The 24,070-nt window shown below is 48.7% G+C and overlaps 3 protein-coding genes across 3 annotated transcripts in view; 1 reads left to right on the top strand and 2 right to left on the bottom strand.

Moving 5' to 3' along the window:
- Positions 1 to 3,696: 3,696 nt before the first annotated feature.
- Positions 3,697 to 12,937, bottom strand: LOC132835289 (cytochrome b5 domain-containing protein 1). The gene is made up of 4 exons (XM_060854708.1): positions 12,817 to 12,937; positions 11,494 to 11,570; positions 8,930 to 9,148; positions 3,697 to 3,927 (listed from the first exon to the last, which is right to left on the bottom strand). Exons 1-4 carry the CDS (start codon positions 12,935 to 12,937, stop codon positions 3,697 to 3,699), a joined length of 648 nt encoding a protein of 215 aa, XP_060710691.1.
- A 98-nt stretch (positions 12,938 to 13,035) lies between these two features.
- Positions 13,036 to 21,480, top strand: naa38 (N-alpha-acetyltransferase 38, NatC auxiliary subunit). The gene is made up of 3 exons (XM_060854512.1): positions 13,036 to 13,119; positions 17,975 to 18,159; positions 19,222 to 21,480. The coding sequence occupies exons 2-3, from the start codon at positions 17,982 to 17,984 to the stop codon at positions 19,332 to 19,334; spliced, it is 291 nt and encodes a 96-aa protein (XP_060710495.1). The 5' UTR covers positions 13,036 to 13,119; positions 17,975 to 17,981; the 3' UTR covers positions 19,335 to 21,480.
- LOC132835169 (pentraxin-related protein PTX3-like) overlaps positions 21,345 to 24,070 on the bottom strand; it is a 57,584-nt gene continuing 54,858 nt past the window's right edge. The window contains exon 3 of the mRNA XM_060854511.1: positions 21,345 to 23,596. Coding sequence (XP_060710494.1) covers positions 22,995 to 23,596 — 602 coding nt within the window. The 3' untranslated portion in view covers positions 21,345 to 22,994. The remainder of the gene's footprint in view (positions 23,597 to 24,070) is intronic.

The following is a 24,070-nucleotide window of genomic DNA, read 5'->3' as shown; positions in this document are numbered from 1 at the left end:
GGGGAAAAGCCCACCACCCCATCTTCAAGTCATGGCAAGGGAAGCATTTATATTGACTTAAGTAATTAGTTATCATCTTAATGTCATCCAAACAATGACCCCTCCAAGATTACATGGACTATGTGTTGAAATCCAGAAGTAGGATTTGAACCCATAACCGACAGACTTGGAGCTGAGAATGCAACCAAGTGATACTAATATAAAATAAAAACAGCAAGCGCTGTAGAAATTCAGCTGGTCTAGCAGCACCTGCAAAGAGAGGAAGAGAGTTAACATTTCAAGTCCAACATACCTCCCCTTCACTTAAAAGTGACACTAATTCCAACAGGCACTAAGATATCATAATTTATAAATACTTTGTGCTGAGAAAATGTGTACTTCTTTCTTTTCACCAATTTGAGATTGAAATGCACAATCCTGGATTTTGATAGCCAGGTTTTAGGTAGTGTGTGATTATAGCAAATTGACAGCAACAAGGACTCTGTAAATGAGTGTTATCTGGATATCTGGAGATGTCACTAGAGAATTCAGGATTACATCCAGTTTTGTGAAAATTTCGTTTAGAAACTAAATTAAGTCAATGTTTACTAAGTCATAAAGTTATATAAATTATTTGGCAACAAGTAAATAATTTTTCTAACTTTTAACTCATGTCAACATATCACTGGATCCCACCCCTCCTGTTTCTTCAACACATTTTTATTGTTTTTGTGTTCTTCCCTATTAACCCATCTTTGCAACACCGAAACAATCCATTAGTCCCATTTGTAGCTCTGCTCCACACAAACCTCCTCCAAACCCCTGTTCATCTCTCCCTGTCAGCATATCCTGTTATTCCTTTCTCCCTCCGTGTATTTATCCAGCTCCCCTCTTCAACATATCAACACTATTCCGTTTGACTGCTCCCTGTGTGAGTGGGTTTCACGTTCTCCTCACTCTCTGGCTAAAGTTGTTTTTTCTGAATTCTCGATTTACTTTTGACTGTCTGATATTGATGGTCCCAAGTACTGGCCTCACCCATTAATATCTTCTTTACATCTAAGCTATTAAACCTCTTGCTAATTTTAAAGGCCTCAGTCTATCAAGCCCTTTTGTTGGAGAAAAAAAATTCATCCTATTTAGCTTTGAGTGATAGCCTCACCCTATCAGCTCTGTGAATCTTTATCATACGTTCTTCAATGCTTCTATATTCTTTTTTGTAATTTGCTGATTAACAAAATTATCATGATGGTCTAATGATGTGACAAAACCAGTTCAACGGGATGCATCATGGAATAATACAGCATGGTAGGAGGCCAATCATCCTATTAGGTCTCTGCTACCTGTTTCAATGAGGAACCTCAATGGTCCCTCACCCTCCTACTACATCCCTTTCCTCCTATACCTCTGTCATTTTCCTCCTTTGACGTATCCATTTTCATTTTAGAGGCTACAACTTTTATGTGGGCGGCACGGTGGCACAGTGGTTAGCACTGCTGCCTCACAGCGCCTGTAGACCCGGTTTCAATTCCCGACTCAGGCGACTGTGTGGAGTTTGCACGTTCTCCCCGTGTCTGCGTGGGTTTCCTCCGGGTGCTCCGGTTTCCTCCCACAGTCACAAAGATGTGCGGGTCAGGTGATTTGGCCAAGCTAAATTGCCCGTAGTGTCAGGTAAGGGGTAAATGTAGGGGGGTATGGGTGGGTTGCGCTTCGGCGGGTCGGTGTGGACTTGTTGGGCCGAAGGGCCTGTTTCCACACTGTAAGTCTAATCTAATCCACCATCCTATCAGGTAGTGCATTTCAAATACTGACAACATGTCATGTAAAACCGAAGTAGCAGATAGCAAGGCTCCAAGAGCAACTTAGTAAATGACCATGTAACCTGTTGGGTGGCATTGGTCATGGAGTTAATGTTGGCCCAGAGTAAGAGGAGAACATCGCTGCCCTTTCCTATCACATGACGAGATGATTTGTACCATCATAAGGAGAAGGCATATCGATTTGACATCTCATTCAAATAAAGGGACATCTGACAGCACAGCACTCTGTCAGGACTGCATTGGGAATGTCAGTCTGGATTACATGCTCAGAATTAGACATAAATCTCAAGCTCCCAGCACATTAGTGAGAACAGGACAAGCAATAAACTTCTTTTAAAGCTTTCTCATTGTCCCCAGTCTACCTTGTGTTTGCTGAGCTACCTTGTTTCCAGGACCAGCTACACCTTGATTTTTAAAATTTTCATCCAGGTCTTCAAATCCTTCTAAGGTCTCACTTCTCCCTCTCTTCACAACATCCTCCAAGAAGTCTGCACTCCTCCAGTTCAAGCCTCTTAAAGATTCCCAATTCCCATTGCTCAACCAGTGACAACCTGGCCTTCAGCTCTGTTCCCCGAGCCCTGGAATTTCCTCCCTCTAACTCCCTGCCTCTCATTTTCCTTCCTTAAGATGCTTCTTCAAACATTGATCAAGTTCTCATTCGCCTTTCCACAACATCTCTTTACAAGTTATAGAGTCAAAATTCTATCTCATAACACGCCTACGAAACACCTTGGAATGTTACACATAAATATGAGTTATTATTGTTAAAGTAGCCCCTCCAATTAAGAATAACTTGAGCTCAACTAAGAGAGTTCTCTCCCACTTGGAAACTTGTAAGTATCCACATCTCTTCCTAACAAAGGCAAAAGTCTTTCTTTTGTTTTCAACCCAAGTGTGTAACATGAACTAATTTGCTGCAAAGATTACCTCTGTGCTCACTGGCCTTTAATTCTATCAGTGCTGAGAGAGAGGGAGAGATTATTCTGACAGGCCTAAACTAAAATACCCTGCATGTTAATACTGTCACTGCTCTGTCAGGATTTGGCCTAACTTTTTGTGCTCATGTCTCGAGGAGCTGAATTTGAACCCACCAACCTATAGCTGGCTCAGTGACAGGAGTGCAATCAGCCAGGTCACAGATTCTGTAGTGGAAGTGAATTCTGTCTGGAGCCAGTAGCTTTGGCAAGTGAGGAAGACAAAAATAGAATTACATGGAATGTCCAGCACAGATACAGGCCATTCAGGCCCAAACTAGCTTTTTTTTCCTGCTCACACGAGACTCCTTTTCTTCATTTCATCCTATCAGGGTACCTTTATGTTTTCTACTCTCCCAACTTCTTTGAGATCCCCCAAGTAAAGATATTTCTGCTGCCTGCAGGGCTTTTTTGTGGGGTGGAGGTGATGACATGTTGGTAATGTCACTGGACTATTTCAGAAATCTGGTAAATGTTCTGGGATTTGAGTTCAAATCCCACCATGGCAGATGATGATCTGGAATAAAATCTGTGTATAACGACTATCAATTGTCATCAAAACCATCATGATTCACTAATGCCATTAAGAAAATTTGCAGTCCTTACTTGGTCTGGGCTACATGTGATTCCAGCAGTGTGGTTGACTCTAAACTGAAATTTGGGTAATAAATCCTGTACAGCCAGTGACAACCACATCCCATGAATCTATTGAAAAAACAACTCAAAAGGACGAAAGGATTGAGTTATCAGCAGGAAACTGATGGATAGACCTCACTTGCTAATTTAATCAAAGTCATTTAATAAAAGCTCATTTTATTGTGAAATTTGATAACATTCTGATTACAGGTAGGAGGGTCATGTGTGACAGTCAGTATTTGGTGGAGATGCTGCAGGCTTTCTCTTTGGTGAGGTCAAAGCTCTCTCTACAGCACTGTTAGATCATCATTGAAATAGAGCAGAATGGACTGGCGATAGTTATCTGGTTCCATCTGCAGCTCGTAGAATATTTCATCCTCATCCACAATCCCATTCTCCTCTAGCGTCTTGTCCATCTTCAGAGGTACCCCATCATATTTCCATGTGTAGCTGGCTGCATGTGCATTATACTCTAGGTACCTCTCAAGAATGTCATTCACCGTCTCCTCACTGCACACCTGGTTAGCCCGTGTTTGAGGGGTTGGATGGAGAGAAAGGAAAAGTCGCATTGAACAAAATAAAAATATGACACATTTTCATTGCTCAGCTATAGTGAAGGTGTTTTATTTTGTGAAATGTGGTCACTGTTGCAATCTACGAACCACAGCAACCAATTTGTACACATCAGTATCCTGCACTAAAAGCCAAACAGCATATTTTTGCAATGTTCACTGAGAGGTCAATGTGACACCCCAGACATTGGGTAAAAGACACCCACCCACGCTGCTCTTCTTCCATTTGGCGGCCGTGGGATCTTTTGCATCCACCCAAGTGGATCATTAGGCTCGGTTTAATGACTCACCTGAGTGACAGCACCTCAACTCCCTTGGTGTTGGACTAGAGTGTTGGCATTGCTTTTTGTACTCAAGTCCAGAAAGAGTCTTGATTCTAGAATCTTTTGGTTATTCATTCACGGGATGTGGGTGTTGTTGGCTTTACTAGCATTTCTTGACCACCCCTAACTATTAGTTGAGAAGGCAATGGTGAACCGCCTTCTTGAACCACTGTATTTCATATGCTGTAGGTTGACCCACAATGCTGTTAGGGAGGGCAATTTAGGACTTCAACCCAGCAACATGAAAGGAATGACAATATAGTTCCAAGTCAGGATGATGAGTGGCTTGGAGGGAAACTTGCAGGTAGTGTTGTTCCTAAGTATCCGCTGCCTTTGTCCTTCTGGATGGAAATGATTGTGGGTTTGGAAGCTGTTTAGATTACTTACAGTGTGGAAACAGGCCCTTCGGCCCAACAAGTCCACACCAGCCCTTCGAAGACCAACCCACCCAGACCCATTCCCCTACATTTATCCCTTCACCTTACACTACGGGCAATTTAGCATGGCCAATTCACCTAACCAGACACTGGTAGAATGTGCAAACTCCACACAGACAATTGCCTGAGGCGGGAATTGAACGCGGATCTCTGGCGCTGTGAGGCAGCTGTGCTAACCACTGAGCCACTGTACCGCCCTGTTATCCAGGGATCTTGGGAGAATTATTGCCGTGCATCTTGTAAATGGTACACACTGCTGCTACTGTGCATCAATGATAGAGAGAATAAATGGTTGTAGGTATGGTGCCAATGAAGCAGACTGTTTTGTCATTGATGGTGTCAAGCTTCCTAAGCGTTGGGTGGCTCGTCCAGTTGACTTTCTGGTCATTGGTAACCCCAGGATGTGGAGAATGAAGGATTCACTGATGGTAATGCTACTGAATGTAAGGAAGTAATGGTGTCCTCATGGGAAAGGTCATTACCTGGCACTTGTGTGGTGCGAATGATATGTGCTACCAGTCAGTGCAAGCCCGAATACTGTCCAGATCTTGCCACATTTGATCATGACTGCTTCAGTATCTGAGGAATCACAAATGGTATTGAACATGTTTGCTGATGATTGCACAATCTCCACCTCTGATGGATGGAAGATCATTGCATTGATGTTCTGGGCTTCCCATCAATGAGGATGAGGATGTTTGTGCCACCTCCTTTTCCAGTGAATTTCTTAATTGGCTACCACTATTCCGGCTGGACATGGCCGGACTGCAGGGGTTCAATCTGACTCATTGATTATGGAGCCACATAGCTCTGTTAATCACTTTTTGCCAATGCTACTTGGCATGCAAGTGGTCCTGTTTTATAGGTTCACTGGGTTGACACCTCATTTTTAGGTATGTCTTGTGGTATACGCTCTCCTGCACTCTCATTGAACCAGGGTTGATCCCCTGGCTTGGTAGAGTGGGGAATATATTGGGCTATAAAGTAGCAGATCGTGTTGAAGTACAATTCTGTCACTGTTGATGGCCTACAGTGATGCCTGGATTGAGTTGCTAGGTCTGTTTGAAGCCTGTCTCTTTTGGCACAGTAATAGTGCCATACAATGCAATTGAAGGTACTCTCAATGTGAAGACATAGGCTGTGCAGTTGGCACTCTTACTGGTGCTGTCATTGACAAATATATCATTGTATACATAAATGTGTATTGGTGATGGTGATGTCAAGTATGTTTTTCCCTCTTGTTGGTTCCTTCACCACTGTCACAAACCCAGCAGTAATGTCCTTTTGGACCAGATCAATTCAATCAGCAATGATGCTGCCAATCCACTCTCGGTGCTGAAATCCCCCACTCAGAGTATATTCTGCCCCCTTCCTCCAGATGGTGTTCAACACGGAACAGCACTAGTTCATCAGCTGAGGGAGGATAACATGTGGCAATCAGCAGCAGGTTTTCTTGCCCATTTTTGACCTGATATCATGGAGTCTTTAGTCAATATTAAGAACTCCCAGAACAACTCCCTCCTTACTGGATACCTCTGGATTGCCTAACTCAGTGGCAAGGACTGACACTATGACAGAATCACTAATTTAGAAAAAAGATATTGAGGTAGATCCAGGTCCTAAATTATTGCTGCAAGAGAAAGGATGCCTTTTTAATTTCCTCCTTAGTCCTCTGACATTATATGTTACAAATCATTCAGTCCACGAGCCATTCTGATAATGAGCTGTCCCCTTCAACCCATTTTTTTGCCATTTCTATTTGACCAAGTTTGATATGTTTGCTCTCAGAGTATCCTCCTTTGTCCCCTTCTGCAGACTATTACTACTCTTCACGTTCTCCTTCTCTCCTCCCACCTCCGCCCCCAATTACTACCACCACCACCACACCACCACCACCACCACCACCACCACCACCACCACAAACCCACCTGCTCATTGTCCAGTGCCAGATTGTTTATCTCTATCATTTGGCATGCTCACACTAACAGGGTCAGCAAATCTTCCTTCTCTGTGTTATTTAACAGTCTCAATCTCTTTCTTACTGGGACAAATCTGCACACTGACTAGTGTCTCTCAATCTCCTCTCCCTAATCAAGATATACATGCACTGACTGATGTCTCTCAGTTCCATCTCCCTTAGAGAGATATGTGTACAACGACTGGTGTCTCTCAGTCACTCACTCTGCAATCAGTCATGTTCCTGGAGTGTTTTATTAACAGCTGAATGTTTGGATGTAAGACTCCGCACTGTTCTGTGTGTTGCCTAAAAATAGATGGTTTGAAATATTGATCAATTGTCAGAATGCATTAGTGACTCCAGCTTTCCTGAAGGCAAACCCTGTGATGTAATGCCCACCTCCATCTCAATCAAATTCCTTCCTAACTCAAAACAAACAATGGTTAATTTAAAAATAAACAAAAGAGTGCAGATGTTGCAAATCAGGAACAAAAACAGAAATTGCTGGAAAAACTCAGCAGTTCTGGCAACATGTCATAGAGTCATAGAGATGTACAGCATGAAAACAGACCCTTCAGTCCAACCTGTCCATGCTGACCAGATACCCCAATCCAATCTAGTCCCACCTGCCAGCACCCGGCCTATATCCCTCCAAACCCTTCCTATTCATATACCCATCCAGATGCCTTTTAAATGCATTTAATTGTGCCTGCCTCCACCACTTCGTCTGGCAGCTCATACACGTACCACCCTCTCTGTGAAAAAGTTGCCCCTTAAGTCTCTTTTATATCTTTCCCCTCTCACCCTAAACCTATGCCCTCTAGTTCTGGACTCCCCGACCCCAGAGAAAAGACTTTGTCTATTTATCCTATCCATGCCCCTCATAATTTTGTAAACCTCTATAAGGTCACCCCTCAGCCTTCGACGCTCCAGGGAAAACAGCCCCAGCCTGTTCAGCCTCTCCCTGTAGCTCAGATCCTCCAACCCTGGCAACATCCTTGTAAATCTTTTCTGAACCCTTTCAAGTTTCACAACATCTTTCCGATAGGAAGGAGACCAGAATTGCACGCAATATTCCAACAGTGGCCTAACCAATGTCCTGTTCAGCCGCAACATGACCTCCCAACTCCTGTACTCAACACTCTGACCAATAAAGGAAAGCATATCAAATGCCTTCTTCACTACCTTATCTATCTGCGATTCCACTTTCAAGGAGCTATGAACCTGCACTCCAAGGTCTCTTTGTTCAGCAGCACTCTCTAGGACCTTAAAATTAAGTGCATAAGTCTTGCTAAGATTTGCTTTCCCAAAATGCAGCACCTCGCATTTATTAAACTCCATCTGCCACTTTTCAGCCCATTGGCCCATCTGGTCCAGATCCTGTTGTAATCTGAGGTAACGCTCTTCGCTGTCCACTACACCTCCAATTTTGGTGTCATCTGCAAACTTACTATCTGTACTTCTTATGCTCGCATCCAAATCATTTATGTAAATGACAATAAGTAGAGGGCCCAGCACCGATCCTTGTGGCACTCCACTGGTCACAGGCCTCCAGTCTGAAAAACAACCCTCCACCACCACCCTCTGTCTTCTACCTTTGGGCCAGTTCTGTATCTAAATAGCTAGTTCTCCCTGTATTCCATGAGATCTAACCTTGCTAATCCATCTCCCATGGGGAAATGTGTTGAATGCCTTACTGAAGTCCATACAGATCACACCTTTTGCTCTGCCCTCATCAATCTTCTTTGTTATTTCTTCAAAATACTCAATCAAGTTTGTGAGACATGATTTCCCACGCACAAAGCCATGTTGACTATCCGTAATCAGTCCTTGCCTTTCCAAATATATGTACATCCTGTCCCTCAGGATTCCCTCCAACAACTTGCCCACCACCGAGGTCAGGCTCACCAGTCTACAGTTCCCTGGCTTGTCTTTACCATCCTTCTTAAACGTTTGCCAACCTCCAGTCTTCCGGCACCTCACCTGTGACTATCGATGATACAAATATCTCAGCAAGAGGCCCAGCAATCACTTCTCTAGCTTCCCACAGAGTTCTCGGGTACACCTGATCAGGCCCTGGGGATTTATCCACCTTTGACCGTTTCAAGACATCCAGCACTTCCTCCTCTGTAGTCTGGACATTTTGCAAGATGTGTGAACAGAAAGCAGAGTTAATGCTGCCAGACCTGCTGGGTTTTTCCAACAATTACTGATTAATTGAAGCTGCATACCTCGATCACCTGTTCTTGGCCTGTTAGTGTGTTGATAATGCGGATGTCTCTTGTTTTTTCAGTTAAATATCCAACCTCGTACTTTGGATCTTTCCACCATGGTGTTCCAAAGGCATTACACCAATCACTCATCGGTATGAGGGGTGGAATGTGAGCAAAGCGGCCACGAGGAGTGTGATACTTCTGGCAATTGGTGAGCTGGTCAATCTTGATGCGTATCTATGTTGGGAATGAAGAGATTCCTGTTCACTGCTCCACTCTTATGGCGCACACAAAGCTGCTTGTAATTTTGTGGCTTCTTCAGATGCCCCTTTCCCCCCCCCCTACTCCTCTCCAGCTGACAATTTCATACAGAGTAAGCTTTTCCCATCCCAGAACCCTTGACTGCTCCTGGTCCAGGTCTACCTCTGTGGCTTAGTGGGTAACACACTTATTTTTGTCAAGGAAGTCAGGTCACAGAGATTTATAGAATTACAGAAGAGGGATAGCAGAGGGCCATTCAGCCTGTTGTACTATGCTGGCCCTCTTTTCAAGCAATCCTCCTAGTCCCCCTCCCTTATCTTTTCCCCAAAGCAGTCCAAATTTTGCCTTTTCAGATACTATTTCAAAACTCTTTCAAAAACCTCAATTGTACATGTCTCGAACACAGTCAGGCAGCACATCTAAATCCTAACCACTCACTGTGTGGAGAAGGTGTTCCTCTTGTCACACTTGCTTCTTTTGCCAATCACTTGAAACTTGTACCTTCTAGTTATTGATCCTTTCTTCAATGAGAACAGATTTTTTTCTGTCTGCTTGATTAAATCTTCAATCAGCCTTTTCTTCTCCATATTTATCCAATCTCCTTTCATCATTGAGGTTCCTCATCCTGAGGGCGGCACGGTGGCTCAGTGGTTAGCACTGCTGCCTCACAGCACCAGGGTCGCAGGTTCGATTCCAGCCTCGGGCAACTGTCTGTGTGGAGTTTGCACATTCTCCCCGTGTCTGCATGGGGGTTTCCTCCGGGTGCTCCGGTTTCCTCCCACAGTCACAAAGATGTGCAGGTTAGGGTGAATTGGCCATGCTAAATTACTCATAGCAATAGGTGCATTCGTCGGAGGGTAGTGGGTCTGGGTGGGTTACTCTTCAGAGGGTCGGTTTGAACTGGTTGGACCGAAGGGTCTGTTTCCACATTGTAGGGAATCTAATCCCTAGAACCATTTTTGCTCTTTCTCATTAAAGCCTTCCTAAAGTGCAGCTCCCAGAATTGCAATTTGGTTGAGAATGATGTTGTGTTCCACACAGGTTTTTATCACAACTTCCTTGTATTGAAGGCAGATGAGAAAATTCCTCATGGCCTCCAAAATGTCAGCTGACTGAGGAGAAGAGGATCTCAAGTCCAAAATCTCAAACCCAGACTAAGGTCAAGGTTTACTGGGCAGCAATGATCTCCGGGCTCCCATATGCTTCAGAGACTTGCAAACTGCCAGCACCTCACAAGACAGGAGAAGCACCAGCACGGTCTTCACAAGATTCTTCAAAACCCGTGGCAACACTGGAAACCCAGCAGCACAATGATGCATTAATCACTTTAATCCAGCCCTCTTGAGTGGGATATGCCATTCATATCCTTGACAGCTGACTCTGGAAATCATTACTCAGAAGCAGGGGCAGCAGAAACGCTTTAGGAAGGTCCTCAAGACCTCCCCAAAGAGGTTATACAACTCCTCCATTGCCACCTTTCCTCACAGAAAATCTGGTATTGCAACCAACCAAAAGGGGCAGGTTCAGTTGGGCAAAGCACCTAATACGCTGAGAGGCTTCGTCGGGAATGTCAGAGGGAGTGCATAAACCTCACAACAACCCAAAATGTTCAAACTCAACAAGTGCACATCGAAATACTTCTTCAACGTTATGAGGGTTTCTGTCTCTAGCACTCTTACAGGCAGTGAGTCCAGTTTCCTACCATCCTCTGGGTGAAAATCTTTCTCCTCACATCTCCTCCCCACCCATTGCCTTAAATCTATGCCCCTGCTCATTGATCCCCCCCATTAAGGGGAAAAGTTTCTTTCTGTCTACCCTATCTATGCCCCTCAAAATTTTATACATCTCAGTCATAGCCTCTCTCGATCTCCTCTGCCCTAAAGAAAACAGTCCCAGTCTGTCCAATCTTTCTTCATGACGGAGACTTTCCAGCCCAGGCAACATCCTGGCAAATCTCCTTTTCGCTTCTCCAGTGCTATCATACTCCTTCTATAAAGCAAATTCCAGAATGGCAAACAATACTCTAGCCTTGCCAATGTTTCACACAGGAACCTGGTCAACATTTTCTGTTAAACTGATTCCATCAGAGAGTTAAATCAGGGAACTTGCCTGCTTTGATTAAATCATTGAGTTCAGTGACAACCCAGTAGAGGATCTTAAGAATCAGTGTACTTTCCCAAGGGGTGAAACACCAGTTTAAACATGGGTCAGGCAGTGCTGGCTACTGTGGTCCCCGGTAGATAGTGAATAGCTACAATGCTTTGGTTAATCCTCTTTGTCCTCAGTTTCATCTCCCCTGCCAACCGACATTCCATACTTACATCTTTACGCTTCTCATCGAACCAATGGCTGATATCTTGACCAGCTGCTTCTAAAATGGGTTTCAGTAGAATGTCACCTGAATGAGAGGAGAATACAAAATCAGCACAGCCAGGATACAACCACAAAAAATATTGTCTGCCAGCTACATCTTCCAAAGGGGTGTCTTCACGTGAAAATGAAGTGTATTCCATGCCATGGTTTCTGAACCCCGAAGAGCCAAGCTTAACCAGAGCCAACAGTAACAAAAGATGCAAAAATATGGCTGTCGTCACTAAAAGAAGACTTGCATTGACATAGCCCCATTCGTGACCACTAGAGTCATAAAGCCCTCGACAGAACAAAGTAATTTACATTCAACAAGATACTTTACAGTACATTGTTGCTGCTATGCTAGAAACACATCATCTCATTCGTGCACAAGAAGATCCCACAAACAGGAATGTGATAAAGGTCAAATAACTATCTATTACCAATATTGGCTAGGGAATAAATGTTTGCCACAGATCTCTGCGGAGGACCCCAGCTCTCCCCTCCTCACAGCTCTGCTTTGAAATAGCGGTCACAGGATCTTTCCAAGGGCAGTTGAAGCCAATTCCCATTTCCCCACCACTCATGAACCCAAAGTGCCTGCCGGTCCAGATTTTAAAAGTCTCACTAATTGTTTTTAAACCTCCTCACGGTTTTATTATTTCTCTGTAATCTCCACCACCCTCTTCACCTCTTCCTATCTCTATAAACTCCTCCAACTCCTACACCCCTCCCTATCTCTGTAACCTCCTCCAACTCCTACACCCCTCCCTATCTCTGTAACCTCCTCCAGCCCCTACCTCCCTCACAATCTCTGTAACCTGCTCTCGACCAAGATCTTGGTGCTCCTCTGACCAATCCCAGCCTCTTGTGCATCCGCCGAATCCCGTTGCTGCACAATTGGTGGCTGTGCCTTCAGCTGATGGACCCCAAAGTGCGGCATTCCCTCCCTAATCCTCTCAGGAATTTGGTCACCGGCTGTAATCTTTCCCTGCGCAGTTCGGACGTGGAACCACATAGTTTTGGTAACTCAGGAGCAAGTTCCTGCAGGTGTTGGAATGTGTACTGATGCTGGAGGACACAGTGGGTCAGCCAGCATCCCTGCACAGAGAGCAAGCTAACATCTCGAGTCCAGATGATTCTTCAACCAGAGCTCGACTGAAAGTCGTTCCCTTCACCACATGGAAAGGTCCAAGCTGTTGGAACAAATTACACCAGAAACCTTTTGCTCTAAGGCTCAAGTTGCTGTTGTTGTTGTTGTTGTTGTGTCGGGCTGAGTGACGACAGCTCTTCACCTTTAAACTGTTCAGCCAGAGGAGTCAGGTCATAGACTTTTCCCAGGTAGGAGACCCATAAATCATCCATGGTGTTATGGACAGCCACTTCCCGACTGCTGTAGTAGCGGGAGTGCAGCATGGTCGTTGACTGCTTCCCTCCTGCTTCTGCTGCCTCCTCCATTGCCATGGTAACAGGGAGCCGGAAGTGGCTGTGTACACCTTCCGGTGCTCGGAACTACATCTCCCAGGAAGCACTGCGCAGGCGAGCCTCGCGGACGTTGCCGCCGCCGCCGCCGCCTTCATAACGGCGGCTTTCCGGAGGTGATTGTCCCGCCGCGGGCACCGGCGGCTCGGGGAGCGGCCGCGGAACGGACGGTCTGTTTCGTTTTATATCAGGCCGACAAAATGGCGGCGGGAAGTGAGCGGGACACTCGCAGGCACCGGCGGAGGGGAGGCAGACCGGGGGGGGGCGGGAAGAGAGTGACGGGGGGAGATCGGGGGGGGGGGGAGAATGTGACGGGGGGAGATCGGGGGGGGGGAGAATGTGACGGGGGGAGATCGGGGGGGTGGAGAATGTGACGGGGGGAGATCGGGGGGGGGGGTGTGACGGGGGGAGATCGGGGGGGGGGAGAATGTGACGGGGGGAGATGGGGGGGGGAGAATGTGACGGGGGGAGATCGGGGGGGGGAGAATGTGACGGGGGGAGATCGGGGGGGGGATGTGACGGGGGGAGATGGGGGGGGGAGATCGGGGTGGGGGAGAATGTGACGGGGGGAGATCGGGGGGGGGGAGAATGTGACGGGGGGAGATCGGGGGGGGGGATGTGACGGGGGGAGATCGGGGGGGGGAGAATGTGACGGGGGGAGATCGGGGGGGGGGGAGAATTTGACCGGGGGGAGATCGGGGGGGGGGGATGTGACAGGGGGAGATCCGGGGGGGGGGTGTGACGGGGGGAGATCGGGGGGGGGGGTGTGACGGGGGGAGATCGGGGGGGGGAGAATGTGACGGGGGGAGATCGGGGGGGGGATGTGACGGGGGGAGATCGGGGGGGGGAGAATGTGACGGGGGGAGATCGGGGGGGGGGAGAATTTGACCGGGGGGAGATCGGGGGGGGGGGGAGAATGTGACGGGGGGAGATCGGGGGGGGGGGATGTGACGGGGGGAGATCGGGGGGGGGAGAATGTGACGGGGGGAGATCGGGGGGGGGGAGAATGTGACGGGGGGAGATCGGGGGGGGGGAGAATTTGACCGGGGGGAGATCGGGGGGGGGGATGTGACAGGGGGAGATCGGGGGGGGGGGAGAATGTGACGGGGGGTGGCAGGGGAAATGTGATGGAGGGGGAGAGAATGTGACGGGGGGTGAATGTGTTGGGGGGGGGGGGGGAGAATGTGACAGGAGGGATGAATGTGATGGGGGAGGGAGAATGTGCCAGGGGAGAGAATGTGGTGACAGAGGTGGGAGAATGTGACGGGGAAGCGGATGAATGTGACGGAGGGAGGGGATGAATGTGACGGAGGGAGGGGATGAATGTGACGGAGGAATGAATGTGACGGAGGGTGGAGAATGTGGTGACTGGGGTGGGGGGAGAATGTGGTGCCGTGGGGGGAGAATGTGGTGATGGAGGGTGGAGAATGTGGTGATGGAGGGTGGAGAATGTGGTGACGGGGGGGGGGGGGAGAATGTGGTGACGGGGGGGGGAGAATGTGGTGCCGGGGGAGAGAATGTGGCGCCGGGGAGAGAATGTGGTGATAGGGGTGCTGAATGTGACGGGGGGTGGGAATGTGCCGGGGGAGAGAATGTGGTGTCGGGGGGGTAGAATGTGACGGGGGGGGGAGGGCGGGTGGAGAATGTGACAGGGAGGGAGAGAATGTGACAGGGGGGTGGATGAATGTGACGGGGGAGGGAGAATGTGTCGGGGGTGAGAATGTGTCGGGGGTGAGAATGTGGTGTCAGGGCGGGGGAGAATGTGACGGGGGAGGGGGGAGAGAGAATGTGACGGGGAGGGGGGAGAGAATGTGACGGGGTGGTGGGGGAAATGTGATGGGTGGGGATGAATGTGACGGGGAGGAGAGAATGTGACGGGGGGGGTGTCGGGGGAATGTGACCTGGGGGATGAATGTGATCAGTGGGGGGGAGAATGTGATGGGGGGTGGGGTGAATGTGATGGGGGAGGTGGGGGAGAATGTGAAGGGGGGTGGGGTGAATGTGATGGGGGAGGTGGGGGAGAATGTGAAGGGGGGTGGATGAATGCGACAGGGAGGAATGAATGTGACGGGGAGGTGGAGAATGTGATGGGGGGGGAATGATATGAGGGAGAGAATGTGACGGGGAGGGGAGAATGTGATGGGGGTGATGACGGTGGGGAGAACGTGTCAGGGGGCGGGGGGAGAATGTGACGGGGTGGAGAGAATGTGACGGGGGGGGTGGGGGGGAATGTGCCAGGGGAGAGAATGTGGTGACAGAGGTGGGAGAATGTGACGGGGGGGGGGGGGGGAATGAATGTGACGGGGGAGTGGATGAATGAGACGGGCGGGCGGAGAATGTGAGGGGGGATGTTAGGGCAGGGGAGAATGTGATGGGAGGGAGAGAATGTGATGACGGGGGTGGGGGATGGGGGGAGAATGTGCCGGGGGTGAGAATGTGGTGTCAGGGCGGGGGAGAATGTGACGGGGGAGGGGGGAGAGAATGTGACGGGGGGATGAATGTGTCGGGGGGGAGGGGGAGAATGTGATGGGAGGGGGATAATATGGGGGGGAGAATGTGACGGTGGGATTACGGGGGGATGACGGTGGGTGGAGAGTGTGACGGGGGGAGGGGAGAATGTGACGGGGGGAGGGGAGAATGTGACGGGGGGAGTGGAGAGTGTGACGGGGGAGGGGAGAGTGTGACGGGGGGAGGGGAGAATGTGACGGGGGCGGGGATGAATGTAATGGGAGGGGATGAATGTGACGGGGGTGTGGGGAGAATGTGGGGTGGGGGGAGAATATGGTGACTGGGGGGAGAATATGGTGATGGGGAGGGGAGAATGTGGTGACGGGGGAGAATGTGACGGGGGAGGGGTGGAGAATGTGACGGGGAGGGAGAGAATGTGATGGGGTTGATGACGGGGGGGAGAATGTGACGGTGGGATTACGGGGGGGATGACGATGGGTGGAGAGTGTGACGGGGGGAGGGGAGAGTGTGACGGGGGGAGGGGAGAGTGTGACGGGGTGAGAATGTGATGGGGGCGGGGATGAATGTGACGGGGGGGGAGAATGTGGTGACGGGGGTGGGGGGGAGAATGTGGCGTCAGGGCGGGGGAGGGGGGAGAGAATGTGACGGGGGGGGAAGAAAGTGACGGGGGGTGGCAGGGGAAATGTGATGGAGGGGGATAGAATGTGACGGGGGGGAGAATGTGCAGCGGGGGAGAACGTGGTGACGGGGGGAGAAGAATGTGACGGGGGGTGCGGAGAGAATGTGACGGGGAGGGAGAACGTGACTGGGGGGGGGAGAATGTGGTGACGGTGGGGGAGAATGTGGTGCCGGGGGAGAGAATATCCCAGGGGAGAGAATGTGGTGATGGGGGCAGGGGGAGAATGTCCCAGGGGAGAGAATGTGATGATGGGGGGTGGATGAATGTGACGGGGGGGGGGGCGGAGAATGTGAGGGGGCATGTCGGGGCAAGGGAGAATGTGATGGGAGGGATAGAATGTAGTGACGGGTGGGGGGTGGAGAATGTGACTGGAGGGGGGAGAGAATGTGACGGGAGGGGGGAGAGAATGTGATGGGGGGAGTGGGGAAGAATGTGACGGGGGGGGAGAATGTGCCAGGGTTGAGAATGTGGTGTCAGGGCGGGAGAGAATGTGACGGGAAGAGGGGATGAATGTGAGGGGGGGTGGGAGGGATGAATGTGTCGGTGGGCGGGGAGAGAATGTGAGGGGTGGGGGGGCGGAGGAAATGTGACCTTGGGGATGAATGTGATGGGGGGGAGAATATGTAACGGGGGGGAGAATGTGACGGGGGGGGGAGAATGTGACTGGGTGGGGGGCGCCGGAGAATGTGATGGGGTGGATGAATGTGACGGGGGGGAATGAATGTGACCAGGGGAGAGAATGTGTCGGGGGGGAGGGGGGAGAATGTGACGGGGGGGCGGATGATATGAGGGAGAGAATGTGACGGGGAGGGGAGAATGTGATGGGGGTGATGATGGGGGGGGTGAATGTGACGGTGGGATTACGGGAGGGAGAATGTGATGGGGGGGGATGACGGTGGGTGGAGAATGTGACGATGGGGGGAGAATATGACGGGGGGGATGACAGGGTGGGGGGGAGAATGTGATGGGGTTGGGGGGAGAAGTTGACAGGGGGATGGCGTGGGGAGATGATTGGGTCGGGGGAGAATATGACAGGGGGAGAGGATGTGACGGGGGGGTATATCGGGGGCTAATAAGAACTTGATGGGGGTGAATGGTGGAAAAACCTGGGGAGGCAATGTGTTGGGGGAATGAACTGGGCTAGAGGGGGAGTGGAGGAGACTGGGGCATAGGAGGTAGCAGAACCTGTAGGTCGGGAGGGATTGGGGCTGATCGAACGGAGGGATGAGGGGGATCCAAGGATAGAAGCAGGTAAGAGGCGAGAGGTCGCAAATTGTGGAGGATGGCTATCAGAATGAGGGGGCCATGGGGTAAGGGGCCTCTCAGGTGAAGAATGATGGGGGTGGTGATTGTAATCACAGGAGTCTGAGGGTATCAGGCAAGTCGGGGCTCCATGTGTCCCTGTTTGTGCCCAGTGTGTGCAGAGATGCAGTAGTATGGATATGATAGTGTGCACATATTAGTCTGCATGTGAGTGATGAACAATAAATTGCTTCATTCCAGTTGTTCTGGAAAATGCTGCTCCAAGGAATGTGCATTTGGCCTGTCATTGCCTTTATCCCTGAGTCAACAATATTGAAACTGATTTTGGGTTGATGTGGGATCGATCGTGCCATGTGCATATTGACATCCACATTAGCAGCTTTGTCTGTGAAGTGCTTTGGGACGACTCAATGAAGTGGCAGGCCAGGTTTCCTGAGGTGCTGTATGTATGTATGTAGGTGAATGTATGCAGATCTCACTGTGAGTTACTGAGAGCTTGTGCGATGAGCTCAGAGTCAGCAAGCTGCAGCTCCCAGTGACCTTGTCTGTTGTTTCTTCAGCAAGGATATGGCAGACAGCAATGTGGCCATGGCCTCCAACTCCAGGCAGATGTTGGAGAGCTTACTGAACAAAAGTATGAGGATCCAAATGACCGATGGCAGGACATTGATTGGTCTTTTCCTGTGCACCGACCGGGACTGCAACGTCATTTTGGGCTCAGCCCAGGAGTACCTGAAATCAACAGGTAAAGAGTAGTCTGTGACCAGAGGACGAGAGGCTGGGGGACGGTGTTCCAGAGTCAGTGATGGGCCTTATGAGGAGGGTGGGGAGATAAATAATAGGTACCTGCAGGTGGAAGAGGGGTTTGGGTACAGGGAAAGAATAGCAATCTGCAGAGGCAGGGAGTATGGTGGGGAGAAACAGGAACCTGTCTGGGGTTGGGAGGAGCATAGAGGACAGGAACTTGCCAGGTGGGGGTGGTAAACGACAGGAGCCTGTGGGGGTGGGTCAGTAACAGGAATCTACAAAGAGTCAGGGCAGTGTTAGGGTTAACTCTGTCCTGAAAGCAACCTTTCTTTTACCTGTCTCACTTAAACCTGCTGTTGTCTCAAACATCTCGAGCAAATCTCTCCTCAATCTCTCTCTCTGAGGAGAAAAATCCTGATCTCATCACTAAAGCCCTCTCATCCCTAGAGTCATTCAGATGAAATGGTGGCTCAGTGTTAGCACTGCTGCCTCCCAGCGCCAGGTACCCGGCCTTGATTCTACCCTAGTGCTACTGTCTGTGTGGAGTTTGCACATTCTCCCTGTGTCTGCATGGGTTTCCACTGGGTGCTCTGGGTTCCTTCCATAGTCCAAAGATGTGCAGGTTAGGTGGATTAGTCATGCAAAATTGCCTGTAATGTGCAGAAAGGTGCAGGCTAGGTGGGTTAGCCATAGTAAATGCAAGGCTAGGGGGATAGGACAGGGATGGGTGTGTCTGGGTGGGATGAGGCTCTTCGGAGGATCAGTATGGCCTCGATAGGCCGATTAGCCTGCTTCCACACTGTAGGAATGCTGGGATTTCTGCACACTTCACATCTCCCCTATAGTGTGGGAACATGAAGGAGGGCCCCAACTCTAGTTGGTGAGAATGGTCATCAGCCTAACAGGTTTTCCCCACATGCCTGCAGCAGTGGGAAGTCTCCATCTTGCATGTGGTGGCCAGAGCCATATTTCTAGGACATTGCACAGATTGAGTGTGACTTCCTCTGCAGAAGGTGAGGCCAAGAGGACTGATGTTTATTTTAAATGCATCTCATTGCAGATTCCTTGGCACACGGTGAGCCACGGGTGCTGGGTCTGGCCATGATCCCTGGGCATCACATTGTTTCCATCGAGGTTGAAATGGACAGTGTGTCAAGCCCACCGTATATGTGAGACAGAGCTTGGCTGTTGGAAGCCAGGCATGCATTGGGTGCCTAGGCCTGGGAACATGGTCAATGTCTGTTGCACTGTGAGGACCATGACCTTCCCCACCCCCTGCCCAGGCTTCCACCCAGCCAGCACCTTGTTCATCGTTATTGCATTGGTGGCAGGGGCTTGTTCCTTTCGAAGATTACTCGTGAAGTTCCACTGAGATGATGGAACAAGCTGGACAGCGTTGCCTGAGTCAGACTGTTGGCTGGTCCATGTTTCTTCTGACCTCTTCCTCTTCCAACATGATGCATGAGGCCTCCCATGACCTTCCAGTCAATACATCGCCTCCCCTACATGCACCCCAAGAAAACCAACTTGGGATCTATAAACCTAATGACTTAGCAGCAGCAACGGCCAACTGAAGGGCACGTGAACTGAACCTCGGGGATATTGCTTTTCCAGTGATTATTTTGAAGCAGAGGGCTGATTGATTAGTGAACTTGAAAACTGTTTCCCAGCTTGTTCTTTATGATCCATTCACAGTAGCTTGTGTGAGTATGTATATGTGTATACAGAACAACCTCAGTTATATGAATTTCAGATGATCTGCACAGGATCTCAAGGTCCTGTAAATTGTTATGAACTCTATATAAAAACACACCGTATGAGAGACACTTACCCTGAATCACAAATAGGAGGACATCCACCAGGACAAAAACAATTCTTTTTTTCAAACATCCTGACACAGACAAACTACAATGTATTAACAACAACAAACAACACACACAAATCTGAGTTGCAACTTGAATTTCTGGATCTTCCAGAATCTTAAGAACTGGTTGCCTGATCCCTCTGTCTGCCCCTCTGCCTGTCTGTCTGTCCCTCTGCATTTCCCTTTTTTTTTTCCCTGCCCCTTTACGTTTCCCTCTCCCTTTCAGCAGGAGAGTGGGGCTGGAGCTGAAATTCGCTCGTTACAGCTAAACAGGAGCTGCTTTATCCTCGCTAGCAGAAGCCACTCGGTTTGTCCTCTACCTCCACACATACACACGTGTTAATGAACCTTTAGTTCACTCTTGTCCCAGTCCAAAATGTTGCGTGAGTGAAAGTCATCTGAAGTCGGTCACTGTTCAGGAGTTGGCACGATCACAAGATGCTCCTGAGTGGACAGAAAGTTCTGTTGGAATGTTCAGTATGGCTTCCTTTTGTTTATGATCAGATCAGTTCTCGGAACAGGGTACTCCCCACCTGTCTCGTTGCTCTGTAACCTGTCTCGTTGCTCTGTAACCTGTCTCGTTGCTCTGTAACCTGTCTCGTTGCCCTGTAACCTGTCCCGCCGGGGAACAGACTGGTTTGTTCATTACCTCTCAGCACATAATGGGGAGCTGCCCAGCCACTGAGGCATCACAGGCACGTTTGCCTTGCTCTCATGTACAACGAGATGTCTTCCCTGGATGATGGCTGTGCACTGTCTATCACTCACTCCCCTTTCCCCTATGATAGCCTGTCACTATCACTCACTCCCCTTTCCCCTATGATAGCCTGTCACTATCACTCACTCCCCTTTCCCCTATGATAGCCTGTCGCTATCACTCACTCCCCTTTCCCCTATGATAGCCTGTCGCTATCACTCACTCCCCTTTCCCCTATGATAGCCTGTCGCTATCACTCACTCCCCTTTCCCCTATGATAGCCTGTCGCTATCACTCACTCCCCTTTCCCCTATGATAGCCTGTCGCTATCACTCACTCCCCTTTCCCCTATGATAGCCTGTCACTATCACATGCCTTGAATAGCTCACCCATGCTCTGCAGGCTGACTAATACTGAGCTTCTCTCCTCTTTGAACCCCCCACCCACCCCACCTGGCAATATCAAGACTTATGGATATTTATATCTTTACTTCAGATTTCCAGCCTGCAGTGTTTTGTTCCAGGGAGTAAATGTGAACAGTGGTGTCAGCAAGGCATGATGCTTTGGAGACAGAAAGCGTTAATATACATCACCTGAGAGAGAGACAAACAGAAAATATGTATTTTTGTGGCAGTCATTTTTATTCAAATAAGTGCATTATAGGAAAAATATTTAAATGGTTGATTTTTTTTTTTGTCCATTTTAAATGTTTAGTAAAACACGTGGCAAAACTCAAATAAACTTGAGCCTCTGAGTTATTGGGGACTGTGTTCATCTGTTCTTCCTGTTGATTGTGTCCAGTTTGTTTCACTCGGAGGCCTTGTTCCTCTATGTGTTCAATCTTAGGAAAGGTTACCTGTGCTCCATGCCACACCAATATTTTCCATACTGAGGTATAACTTTTTTTTAATTACTTTTTCATGGATTTGGGCCTCGCTGGCACAGTTGGCATTTGCCCAGCCCTAATTACCCATTGAACTGAGTGGCTGTAATCAGCCACTTCAGAGGGCTGTTCAGAATCAACCAAATTGAAGTCCTGTGTAGTTCCGGACCTGGTAAGATCGACTTCCTTCCCTAAAGGACATTAGTCAACCAGTTAGGTTTTTACAGCAACTGGTGATCATTTCATAGTCCCTGTTACTGAAAGTTGCTTTTAATTTCAAATTCTTTAATTAAATTTAAAGTTACACCAGCTGGAATGGTAGAATTTCCACACATGACTCTATGTCCTTAGAGTGTTAGCCTGCCCCTGGATTGCTCTTCTATTGGCATTACTGCTAAAGGATCGCCTTACACAGTGCGACTTTTTTCTCTAGGCTGAGAGGGTGACCTGTTGGAAGCGACAAATGTTATGAAGGCAAGTTGACAAAAGATACTGGTAGAGACGATGTTTCCTCAAGTGAGGGGAGGGGCAGAACCCAGGAAAATAGTCGCCAAGAAATTCCATCAGGAATTCAGGAGAATTCCCAGTGAGTGGGACAATATGGAAGTCACTGTATAGTGAGTGGTCGGGGGAGTAGCATCGATTAAGGTTTGAGGGAGACGTGGATCAGTTGCATCCGGTTTCTGTGAATACCTTGTAAGCTTCTTCCAGTAACATTCAACTTCTGCCAGAACATTGGCAATACACTTATGTAGATAGGCTTAAACATGCATAACTTCAACGACACAAAGCTATGAGGTGGGAAACTTTGCATGCTGTTATATTAAAAAGCAAATATTTTATTTGTTGTGCTAGTTCGTAAGAATATTTTGTGTGTATGTGTGTATATATATATTTATATTAAAAAAATCCCCATTGCATCAATAACTTTACCCATGTGAAGGGGACACCAAAACATTCGGGATGGTTGGGGGGCACAGTAAGCATTCTTCTCTGGTTTCTATTTCTGGACAAACAGGGGAGTGTGTCCATGAATCGATCTCCCTGCAGTCCCTGTGTATCCAGGTGGAACAGGGTGCTATGAGGAAGTGACTTTAAAACGTAACCCCAAGCAAGTGTACTCTGAGGTACTTTCTAACTGCACCATTGTTTGCTGAACTGTTTCAACTGTTTTTTTTTTGTGTGGTGTATGACTGGTTTTATAACATCGGATAGGCCGGGCGCCAAATGAGATAGTTTTCAAAATGGCTGCCTGACCAGATGCAAGACCATTTTTCATTTTATAAAATATCTGCTGTAAGTTTTTTTTGTGGTGGGGGAGGAGGGATTTTGTTTTTTTTTTGAATCTGTGATATAAAGTTCTGTTAACGTGTATATCAGAATGATTCTCTACTCGATCAGCACCCCAGCCCCCACGGTAATTGGAGAAACATCCCACCCCACCATGTTCCCCTTGAAGTCACACCCATTGTTTTGCAGCAGAAGGCTAACCTCCATCTCTGAGATGGCTGTGTCCCACAGGTTAAAGCCTGTCAGCTTTCCAGTGAACGCAGTGGGTACCTTGGCGTTCTCGCCTGCCTGGCATTTGGCGTTTACTTGGCCCAGCTGCACAGCTCCTCCGCCAGGGATTGTGTGCAACCCGGTGGTAAGGCTGCGTGAAGCCATCACCTGACCATTGGCTACCAACGTGATGTTCCCAAAGTTGCCACCCCAGATCCCGCAGTAGTGCGTCCACTTTCCCGAGAGGCCTGTGCGAGTGTGTACTTCAGCAGAGTCCGCCGAGAACCAGACTGAGCCTCGGCTGAGGTACAGCTGGAATCCGGTGCCATTTCCTTCAGCGCAGTAGGAGAACAGCACTGCTTCCTCCGTTGTGCTGCTTGGATTTGCCCAGATGCAGGCGGTGAAGGTGAGGAGGTTGCGGCTGTCTGCAGGGAGAATGTTGGCCTGTGTCCCCTTCATGTGAGTGGGAAATGTCAATGCCCTCTGGCATCCTGTTAAAAACAATACAGGAATTAATGTGGTTTTAGGAAAAATCTGTCCTCTTGTAATTGGGAGGCCACTCAGCCTGTTAAAACCCATTAAAGGTGAACAGTGTAATACCTGCTTAAATATCTGTCTCTGTATCTCTACTGATCTTTCCCATGCTTCTGCAAGTTCATTTTATTCAGCTGTATCTTCATCCCCTTAGGAATATTGTGCCCAGTTCTGGTCGCCCTACTGTAGGAAAGATACAGAGGCTTTGGAGAGGGTGCGAAGAAGGTTTACCAGGATGCTGCCTGGACTGGAGGGCTTGCCGTTTGAAGAAAGATTGACTAAGCTCAGACTTTTCTCTCTGGAGAGAAGGAGGAAGAGAGGAGACCTGATCGAGGTGTACAAAATAATGAGAGGAATAGATAGAGAGAATAGCCAGAGACTTTTCCCCAGGGCAGGATTGACTGGTATGAGAAGTCATAATTTGAAGATAC

This window comes from Hemiscyllium ocellatum, chromosome 44 (genome assembly GCF_020745735.1).
Source record: "Hemiscyllium ocellatum isolate sHemOce1 chromosome 44, sHemOce1.pat.X.cur, whole genome shotgun sequence".
Classification (NCBI taxonomy): Eukaryota; Metazoa; Chordata; class Chondrichthyes; order Orectolobiformes; family Hemiscylliidae; genus Hemiscyllium; species Hemiscyllium ocellatum.
Note: the sequence above shows the minus strand (reverse complement) of the source record. Positions and strands in the feature narration are given on the sequence as shown.

Excerpts from the sequence above, each read along its gene's own strand:
- LOC132835289 (XM_060854708.1), bottom strand. The coding sequence starts at position 12,937 with ATGCTGCACTCCCGCTACTACAGCAGTCGGGAAGTGGCTGTCCATAAC. Across the intron at positions 9,149-11,493 it reads TCGATGAGAAGCGTAAAGAT|ATACGCATCAAGATTGACCA; the intron begins GTAAGTATGGAA and ends TTCCCAACATAG. Across the intron at positions 3,928-8,929 it reads GCCAAGAACAGGTGATCGAG|GTGTGCAGTGAGGAGACGGT; the intron begins GTATGCAGCTTC and ends CGGGCTAACCAG.
- naa38 (XM_060854512.1), top strand. The coding sequence starts at position 17,982 with ATGGCAGACAGCAATGTGGCCATGGCCTCCAACTCCAGGCAGATGTTG. Across the intron at positions 18,160-19,221 it reads GGAGTACCTGAAATCAACAG|ATTCCTTGGCACACGGTGAG; the intron begins GTAAAGAGTAGT and ends ATCTCATTGCAG.